Source organism: Panthera onca, chromosome B3, assembly GCF_046562875.1.
Source record: "Panthera onca isolate mPanOnc1 chromosome B3, mPanOnc1 haplotype 2, whole genome shotgun sequence".
Classification (NCBI taxonomy): Eukaryota; Metazoa; Chordata; class Mammalia; order Carnivora; family Felidae; genus Panthera; species Panthera onca.
The window spans coordinates 71596445-71606922 of record NC_138344.1 but is presented as its reverse complement, the minus strand read 5'-3'; the positions used below and the strand labels follow the sequence as shown (position 1 = coordinate 71606922).

Genomic DNA, 10478 nt, shown 5'->3' with positions numbered 1-10478 from the left:
ACACTAGTGGTCTTTGCCATGAAACATTTTAAAGTTTAGTTATTTTGAGAGAGGGAGAGAGCGAGAGAGAGAGAGAGAGAGAGAGAGAGAGAACACGCATGCACGTGAGTGTACGAGCCAGGAGGGGCAGAGGGAAAGAGAATCCCAAGCAGTTTCCACACTCAGCGAGGAGCCCGACATGGGGCTCAAACTCACAAACTGTGAGATCGTGACCTGAGCCAAAGCCAAGAGTTGGACTGTCACGTAGCATTTTGTTTTACTGTTTATTTGCTTATATTTCCCAAAGGACTGTAAGGTCACTGAGGGCAGCAATTCTGTCTGAATCACTGTTGTATCCATATTGCCTAGCACAGCCTACACTATGCAAGCACTCAGCGTAGCGTGGAGGAAGGTATTGCTGGGAAACTCATCATCATCCCACCTCTGTCCAGTAGTTATGCATTTTGTTTTTTGCTTCCAAAGTCAGAAGACTTATACCTGTGAAATTTCATCTTTTAGTTTTTGGATGTAACCCACTACGACTGGCAAGAGCTTTTTGGGTCTTGATTCTATCATCCATGTTTTTTTCTCTCTCTGTCATCTGTCTGTTGCACCATGTATTGTGAGATCCTGCATCTTTGTTGAAATCATCTGTAAATGTGATGAACAGGACAGGTCTGATGAAGCAGCTCCATGTCACAGCATCATAAGATCTGACTTAACCAGGGAGACAGGTAGCCATGTATCACGAGACTTTATCCAATGCTTTGCTGAAGTAAAGATGCCAAATATTCCTTAATTCTATCTTGTCAAGGCAGGGAATGAGATTAGTTTCATTTGATTTTCATGTGAATCTGTGCTTGACTGTTATTTATTATCATTTCATTTCAAGTCCGAACAGTAAATCAGAGATTTAATTGCTCTGTTTGGAATTTTCTTGGAGTTAGTGTATTATTTTTGGACTCCATTTGTTTCTTTTTTGTTTTCACTTCCTCTGGCCCTTCAACCTATGTGACCACTCCAGATATCATATCCTACCCTGTCCTTACAAGGATCCTAGGTGATCACTTAAGACTTGTTCCAGATTTTCTGGTGCTCATTCTCATCTCTGGTTTTGAATATTTTGCAACATACTTGCATTTGAAATTTTGACTCAGTTCCTCTTAGATTTAGAAGTCCTCTGTCTAAGGGGTGCCTGGTGGCTCAGTTGGTTAAGCGTCCGACTTCGGCTCAGGTCATGATCTCCTGGTTCATGAGCCTACATTGGGCTCCGTGCTGACAGTGCAAAGCCTGCTTGGGATTCTCTCTCTCTCCCTGTCTCTTTACCCCTCCCCTACACATTCTCTCTCTGTCTCTCTCTTGCTATTGAAATAAACAAATAAACTTTAGAAGTCTTCTGCCTGAAGGGTGCCTGGATGGTTCAGTTGATTGAGTGTCTGACTCTTGATTTCAGCTCAGGTCATGATCCCAGGGATTCTCTCTCTCTCCCTCTGCCTCTCCTCTCTCTCTTTCTAAAATATCCTGTCTGGATTTTCCCACTGTGATATATATTTTTTTAAAGAGATTTTTTTTTTCATTTTGAAAAGAAACTCAAGTTCACCTAAAAGTTGAAAGTAGAATTCCAAGGGCTTTCTTTTTCTTGAGCCAATTGAGGCATAAACCACTTTGAAACCATGATGCCCACCACCACCTACCACCCTTACCCCCACCAAATACATTAGCGTGTGTTGCATACAAACAAGGACATTCTCCTACTTAACCACAGTCATCAAACAGGAAATGAACCTTGATGCTGAACCACAATTTAATCCTCAGATCCCATTCAAGTTTGCCAATTGCCTCAATAGTGTCTTTAAAAAAAAATTGTTTTTTAATGTTTATTTATTTTTGAGAGAGACAGAACAAGAGTAGGGGAGGGGCAGAAAGAAAGGGAGACAGAGAATCTGAAGCAGCCTCGAATTCACGAACCGTGAGATCATGACCCGAGCCAAATTCAGACGCTTAACCAACTGAGCCACCAAGGCACCCCTCAATAGTGTCTTTTATAGCAAAAGATTTCAGTTCAGAATTACATGTTGTTTTAGTTGCTGTGTCTCTCTACTTTCCTTCCACCTGGGACAATTCCTCAGCTTTTTCTTGACTTCCTGACTTTGACAGTTGTTTTGTAGCATATCTTTCAATTTGGGATCGCCTGATTTTCTTCATTATTAAATTCAAGTTATGCATCTTTGATAGGAAGATCAGGGAAGTGATGCTGTGTTCTTCTTGTTATACCTTAATTAGGTAACACGTGATATTTTGACTTACTCTATTACTTATGCCTGGAACAATCCACTCTTTGCTAGATTAACTTCCTTGTCCCAATTTCTTCTGCCTATAAAGGTCTTCCATTTTGTACAGCTCTTCAGAGCTTCTGTCTGCTCAGTGGGATGCAGCCCCATTCATGGATCATCAAATAAAGCCAATTACATCTGTATACTCACTCTGCTGGATTTTGTTTTTTTAGCATGGCCCACTTGGATCCCCAGAGTTGATAGATTTTTTTTTTTAATGTTTATTTTTTGAGAGAGAGAGGAGCACAAATGGTGGAGGGGCAGAGAGAGACAAGGAGGCAGAGAATCTGAAGCAGGGTCCATGCTGTCAGTGCAAAGCCCAACGTGGGGCTCCAACTCATGAACCATGAAATCATGACCTGAGCCAAAGCCAGACGCTCAACTGACTGAGCCACCTAGGTGCCCCGATATGGAGATTATTTTATTTATTTATTTATTTATTTATTTATTTATTTTTTTTTTTATGCTTCCAGTTGTTTATTTTTTATTTTTTTTTATAGGAATCCTGAAGGTTTTATTTTAATTATTATTCTCTCAGTTACATAATTTATTTTTAATATATGAAATTTATTGTCAAATTGGTTTCCATACAACACCCAGTGCTCATCCCAAAAGGTGCCCTCCTCAATACCCATCACCCACCCTACCCTCCCTCCCACCCCCCATCAACCCTCAGTTTGTTCTCAGTTTTTAACAGTCTCTTATGCTTTGGCTCTCTCCCACTCTAACCTCTTTTTTTTTTTTTTTTTCCCTTCCCCTCCCCCATGGGTTTCTGTTAAGTTTCTCAGGATCCACATAAGAGTGAAACCATATGGTATCTGTCTTTCTCTGTATGGCTTATTTCACTTAGCATCACAGTCTCCAGTTCCATCCACGTTGCTACAAAAGGCCATATTTCATTTTTTCTCATTGCCACGTAGTATTCCATTGTGTATATAAACCACAATTTCTTTATCCATTCATCAGTTGATGGACATTTAGGCTCTTTCCATAATTTGGCTATTGTTGAGAGTGCTGCTATAAACATTGGGGTACAAGTGCCCCTATGCATCAGTACTCCTGTATCCCTTGGATAAATTCCTAGCAGTGCTATTGCTGGGTCATAGGGTAGGTCTATTTTTAATTTTCTGAGGAACCTCCACACTGTTTTCCAGAGTGGCTGCACCAATTTGCATTCCCACGAACAGTGCAAGAGGGTTCCCGTTTCTCCACATCCTCTCCAGCATCTATAGTCTCCTGATTTGTTCATTTTGGCCACTCTGATGGGCGTGAGGTGATATCTGAGTGTGGTTTTGATTTGTATTTCCCTGATAAGGAGCGACGTTGAACATCTTTTCATGTGCCTGTTGGCCATCCGGATGTCTTCTTTAGAGAAGTGTCTATTTATGTTTTCTTCCCATTTCTTCACTGGGTTATTTGTTTTTCGGGTGTGGAGTTTGGTGAGCTCTTTATAGATTTTGGATACTAGCCCTTTGTCCGATATGTCATTTGCAAACGTATGGCCAACTCATATTTGACAAAGCAGGAAAGAACATCCAATGGAAAAAAGTCTCTTTAACAAATGGTGCTGGGAGAACTGGACAGCAACATGGAGAAGGTTGAAACTAGACCACTTTCTCACACCATTCACAAAAATAAACTCAAAATGGATAAAGGACCTGAATGTGAGACAGGAAACCATCAAAACCTTAGAGGAGAAAGCAGGAAAAGACCTCTCTGACCTCAGCCATAGCAATCTCTTACTCGACACATCCCCAAAGGCAAGGGAATTAAAAGCAAAAGTGAATTACTGGGACCTTATGGAGATTATTTTAAACTGAAGATAGTTGAGACTCAGAAGACGCAGAAGAAGGCTTTTCAGAGCTTCTTTTATCTGAATAAAGGCAGAGTCTTCTGAGAGTGAAGGCACTGTAAATCCCCTCTGGGGCAGTTTTACAGCCAGAAAGAAGACAAATCACTCACACCTGCATAAACAAACATTATCACAAGTTATCTTACTTCCTACTTGTTCCCCTAAAAGCTCATTTATCTCTCTTAAAAAACAAACAAACAAACAAACAAACAAGGGGCGCCTGGGTGGCTCCATTGGTTAAGTGACCGACTCCGGCTCAGGTCATGATCTCAAGGTTTGTGGGTTTGAGCTCCGCATCTGGCTCTGTGCTGACAGCTCAGAGCCTGGAGCCTGCTTCTGATTCTGTGTCTTCCTTTCTTTCTGCCCCTCCCCCTGCTTGCAGTCTTCCTCTCTCCCTCTCTCTCTCTCTCTCTCTCTCTCTCTCTCTCTCAAAAATAAACAAACATTAAAAAGAAAATTAAAAAAAAAAACAAAACAAAACCCCACCTGTTTCCTATAGAGCCCCCCTTCTCCCTATTAAGTTAGCATATAAACCCTCATCCTTAGCTTTTTAGCTTTAAGCCACTTTTGTGCTCTTACACAGGCATATGGATAAATGTTGTCTATTTGCCTGTTAAACTGTCTTTTGTCAGTTAATTTGTAGGCTCTCCAACATGAACCTAAGTGGTTAAGAAAAGTTTTCCTCCCAACACTACTCCAGATGATATGAGTACTGTCTAAGGATTAAGAGAAGACAAAACCCAGGTGGAGGGTGGTGTGTTGGTCAAATTACAGAAATACACAACTGAAAACTCACACCATACCACATCTTCCTTGGCCCTACCGCTACTTCCAAATTCATGTGCATTAGCAAATAGTGCTGACTTTACTACAGATTTCTTGGATATCATGTGGCAAACAATAAAAACGTTTCCCTTTAAAGAATTCTGTTCTTCTCCCAGAAGTCCCTCTCTTCTCTCCCTTTCCCTTGTCTCTCCCACCCCAGGGCTTCAAAACTTCGTGCTTTTTTCAATTCAGGTTTTCAGTAAAGCAAAAGCCTGGCAGTTCCCTTACTTCACCCCTTATAAGGAGTAAGTCAGAGTTGGCACAATGTTAATGAAACAGACTCCTTAAGGATCTCAACACCACCCTACATGAGCAATCACGAGAGCCAACATTGATCATGCTTTCTAGAGACCTTTCTAAGCCCTCTGTATATCTTACCTTATTTTGTCCTCATAATAAAGCTAAGACATACATATCATCATCCCCATTTCAGAGATGAGGAAACTGAGGAACAGAGAAATAAATTAAGTTCACTAGCTTGCCCAACTCGTAAGATGCTAAGTCAGAATTTGGACCAAGACAGTTGGAGGGAATGTTTATTTTTTTCACTCCACAAGAATTGAAATGGTCACCCAGCAAAAACAGATCCCTTTCTAGGAGGTGTGAAATTTTATAAAATTTCTAGACACAACAGAATCCATCTTGAAATTCCATTTCCTTTTCTAATGAACTTTTGAATTGGGCAAGAAGACCTTTTGATCTGGGCCAGACACAGAAATTGTTTTACAAGCAGTTGTTTACAAAGTCCGCAGGACACCTGGCATCTGGATCATAGAACTGGCAGTGTGGACTTTCTGGAAACAGAATAATTAATTAATGCCTATCAGGAAGAGTGTGGCTTGATAACACCAAGAAGTCAGTTAGTCAAAGTGTAAATACCCATGGCTCAGTTTGTTAGTGCCAATCACATTTTTCCTTCTCCTCCCTTATTTGAATTAGGTAATTGCCCCCATGTCCCTCTTTCTCCTGAAAACCCCACTCTTCCTGTGTAGGGAGAACACTTTTCTGGGTACTCTGGAATCTGCTCCCCAAACTGCAATCCTGAGACCTCCCACCCCCATAAAGGCCTTTGTTCTTCATCAGTTTTGCCTCTTTTTTGGTTGGCAGAGGCAATCCTGCTATTAAGAAATATGGCGTTCTCCTACAACCCAGCAGTTGCACTACTAGGTATTTATCCAGGGGATACAGTTGTGCTGTTTTGAAGGGGCATGTGCACCCCAATGTTTATAGCAGCACTATCAACAATAGCCAATGTATGGAAGGAGCCTAAATGTCCATCAATGGATAAATGGATAAAGAAGAAGATGTGGTATATATATATGCGCAATGGACTGTTACTTGGCAGTCAAAAAGAATGAAATCTTGTCATTTTCAATAACGTAGATGGAACTAGAGGGTATTATGCTAAGCGAAATTAGAGAAACACAAATATCATATGACTTCACTCATATGAGAACTTTAAGAGACAAACCAGATGAACATAAGGGAAGGGAAGCAAAAAGAATATAAAAACAGGGAGGGGGACAAAACATTCGAGACTCTTAAATATGGAGAAGAAACAGAGGGTTGCTGGAGGGGTTGTGGGAGGGGGGATGGGCTAAATGGGCAAGGGGCATTAAGGAATCTACTCCTGAAATCATTGTTGCACTGTATGCTAACTAACTTGGATGTAAATTAAAAAAAATAAATTAAAAAATAAAATAAAATAAAAAGAAATATGGCGTTCTCTTTTTTTTCTCCAACAGGGATTTGGGGTTTTGGTTTAGCTTCAGTTCCTCTCCTCAACTCTGACCTTACAGGAGTGGTCGCTGTAGATGTGAACCACCCACACACTCACCTTCCGAACCCACGTCGGCTGCAGTGGCCACACTGGGCTAGGTCACAGGCGGGCACTACCTCCCTGCCCCTGGACCTGAGAAGCCTCCAGCTGGACGCCTCACCCCTCTCCTCACAGAAGGAATTTCAACCGCTCCAGGACTCCTGGGGAGAGAGGACCTTCATTTCCCTCCTGCTTGGTGATCACATGTTTATGTGCCCTCTGCTAACCACTACTGAGGGCTCTTTGGTGAAAATGGCCCTGAGATTACAAAGACTTTGCTGGAGTTCAGGCACCAGTGCTGTGGTGACTTTCTCTGCTGCTCCTTGTGAACCAGCAGACCCATGAGATTCACAGGAAGGTTCCTATAGGCAAAGACTCATCCTTCCCAGCAATGCTGCAAAAGTTTGGCCTGGCTGATTCCTCACCCCTCGCTCCCAACGTCCTTGATTCCCTCTGGACTGAAAGCAAGATGCTCCTCCCACCCTTCTTTTCTTAGAAGCCAAGCCCCTTTGTAATCTATATAAGATTCATACCCCGGGGATCCAGGGATTGCAGAGACTGGCCTTCTGCTCTCACCTGGAGACGAAGCTAGAGACCCAGGTCAGTAGCCCAAGAGGCGGTCTCAGGGACTCCTTCTGCTTAAGGGTTGGAGAAGAGGAATCAGGGTGGGTGAGGCTCGCATGGAGAAAGCTTGGGCTAGGCAAATATCCAGATGGAGCATGGGAGCTGCAGACAACTAATGAATGGGGCTGGAGAAGGAGCAGCAGCCCCCCTGCCCCAAGCTGGGGGACACAAGCACCTCTCTTTGGAATAAAATGGCATCCCTTTGTGATGCCAGTGTTGGGCAGTGGGCTGCTTCCCTTGTGTTGGAGGACAACAGGGCTCTGTCAGTTATGATCCTAGATGTTCTGGTGGTATCTCAGGGATGCAATTTAGCTCACAGTTTATTCAAAAGGATTTTCTAATGAGCCACTTGAGTTCTGGGTCTAGACGTATTTTAAATTTAAAACTCCCTAGTATTCAGGCACAGGACTGCAGGATTTGAGGTCACTTTCAATGTCACCACCCGGAGGGGAAGACCACCTCTCTCTAGCTAGTGGGAGAACAGTGTATGTGAGTGTGTTGTTACTTGGAAAATTGTGCAGAGGGAGGGATATCTTTCTGGAGGACCCAAAGGGAGACTGTGAGCCAGGGAGGCCACAGGTAGGAGCTGGGGTTCTCTTTCTCAGGCAGCGCTTTCTCTCTCCTCTCCCTTTCCTAGCTAGGCTCTCCCAGGGAAGTGAGACCACCATGGCTCAGAAAAGGTTCTGCATCTGGTTCCCACTTCTGGTCCTGGTGCTGCTGGCGCTGGGGTACGTCCAGCCTTCTCTGGGCAAGGAATCCCGGGCCATGAAGTTCCAGCGGCAGCACGTGGACTCGAACCTCACCAACTATGGCCGCAACTACTGCAACGAAATGATGAGGCGCCGGCAAATGACAGATGGACGGTGCAAGCCGGTGAACACCTTTGTACATGAGCCTCTGGCAGATGTCCAGGACGTCTGCCTCCAGGGAAATGTCACCTGCAAGAATGGGCAGCCCAACTGCCACCAGAGTTTCTCAAAGATGAGTATCACCGACTGCCACCTGAGGCCTGGCTCCAGATACCCCAGATGTACATATGAGACCACCCAGAAACATAAATACATCATCGTGGCCTGTGAGGGGGACCCGTATGTGCCAGTCCACTTTGATGATTCTGTTTAGGTCTCCACCTGAGGCCGGAGCAGTGAGATGCACCCCCTCACCACTGTGACCCCTGCGTCTCCCCTCTCCCTTCCCTGCCCTGAGGGAAATAACTCAAGTTGGTGCTCCTCTCCAGTACACAAATGCTTCCCTGCCCAAGGCTTGCCCTTGCATGGTTTGAGGGGTGAGGTGTGCCCCATGTTAACCACTTCACAGCTTCTTTCAATAAAACACAGTTGCATCCACCTGTATTTCTTTTCTTTTCTTTCTTTTTTGAAAGAGAGTGAGGGGGGGAGGGGCAGGGAGGGACAGAGAGACGGAGAGAGAATCCAGCTCCCGGCCTGACTCGGGGCTCACACTCGTGAGCTGAGCTGTGAGATCATAACCTGAGCTGAAGTCAGATGCTTAACCAACTGAGCCACCCGGGCACCCCTCCACCTGAATTTCTGAAGCTGGCCTCATCCTCGTACTGTTTGTATGATTGCTTTCCTGCCAGGGGTGAGAACTGACATTCTGGTTAGCTTTGGTAAGCACTGGATAGAATCATTCAATGCCTTCTCTCGTCTTGGTTTTTAGTAACCGGAGATCATTCCCCTCCTTGTAGATTCCTTGATGCCAAATATTAAGCTGTGAAGTATGGGCGATTTGGGATAGAAGGGAGCTCCAGTCTGGGACTGTCATGCTGGGTGAACTGACAGAGGGCAAGGCTCAAATACAAGAATGTCTGGCACAGAAGGAAGGACGGGGTAACCTCAGGAAGAGCCTGCTCAGCCCCTGGGTGGAGCAGACTGCATACAGGAGTGCATGAAAGTATGATCCTAAATTGTCCTTTTCCTTTTTTTTTTTTTTTTTTTTGAGTGAGCTATCACTAAATTAGAAAAAAATAGTTATGTCCTAGTTGGAAAGTCGGAACCTTCAATGTAGGAATTAGAGGGCACTGTAGAGTTTATAAAATTGGAGAATAAGGAGATTTTGGCTTCTGTACCAACCCTTTTGGAAGGTCCTGCCCAGAATGCTGTAGAAAAAAATTCTAATAAGTGATGTGGTTGAACCATAGCCTCTATTAAAGGCAGGATGGAGGTAAAGGTGTGTGTGCCATTCACCATCCCTAATGTCATCCCTGCCTTTTTACAGAGGAACAGCCTGAATCTCAGAAAGGTTCAGTGACTTGTTCATGGCCACTGCTAGGTAGTGGCAGAGCTGGGGCTAGACCCCAGTCCCCTGGCTTCCTTCCAGTTGGTGTCCTTTCTGCTACCAGAGTTGACTCAGGAAGAATACTCTGTAGTCTCTCTTTTACTAAGGGCTGTGGAGGGAGTTTGGTGGCTCTCTCCCTGAGCTCACTGGTGGCTCTCTCCCAGGTTCCCAGTGCACTTGGCCTGTGAATGCTCCATTCTTGGCACCACTTCTGTACAGTCATTGTAAAGGCTAGACTCAGCTTCTGTCGTCATTTAATCGTTACATCTGACCCCACTCTTTACAGTTGCATTTGGCTCTAGACAAGGTCATAGAACTAGAGAAAGGCCCTACCTCCAACCTCTTTGCCCAGTTCTGTCATTGTCTTTACGTACCACACTCATAAATATCAGAAGAGACTGTGTTTCCCTTATGCAACATGAATCTTTCACATCTGTATGAGGGAGGAGGGCTGCAGGTGAGAGGGAGCCATTTGTCCCTCTCTGCGTGTGTGGGGGGGCATTTCTGTGGTAATGGGGATCACGTTCTTACTAGCAGTGAGGATGGAAGAGAAGGAAACTTGGAGTTTCTAGATATGTTCCTTGAGCCAGAATTTGTCTTAAGTTCATTTCACTTTTGTTCCCAAACCCAAAGCTCCTCAATTCCCTCCTGCTGGTGCTGAGAGAACACTTCACTGGAGCTTTTAAGAACTCTCACTTGGGGTGTGACTGCATCAATATCTGTGCACTCACCAGCTCTGGCTTCTGACCCC

At 44.2% G+C, this 10478-nt stretch overlaps 1 protein-coding gene across 1 annotated transcript; it reads left to right on the top strand.

Annotated features, from left to right (window-relative positions):
* The first annotated feature begins 7286 nt into the window (after positions 1–7286).
* RNASE1 (ribonuclease A family member 1, pancreatic) lies at positions 7287–8784 on the top strand. Its single transcript, XM_060619115.2, has 2 exons — positions 7287–7408; positions 8070–8784. The coding sequence occupies exon 2, from the start codon at positions 8099–8101 to the stop codon at positions 8552–8554; it is 456 nt and encodes a 151-aa protein (XP_060475098.1). The 5' UTR covers positions 7287–7408; positions 8070–8098; the 3' UTR covers positions 8555–8784.
* The last annotated feature ends 1694 nt before the right edge of the window (positions 8785–10478 follow it).

Excerpts from the sequence above, each read along its gene's own strand:
- RNASE1 (XM_060619115.2), top strand. The coding sequence starts at position 8,099 with ATGGCTCAGAAAAGGTTCTGCATCTGGTTCCCACTTCTGGTCCTGGTG.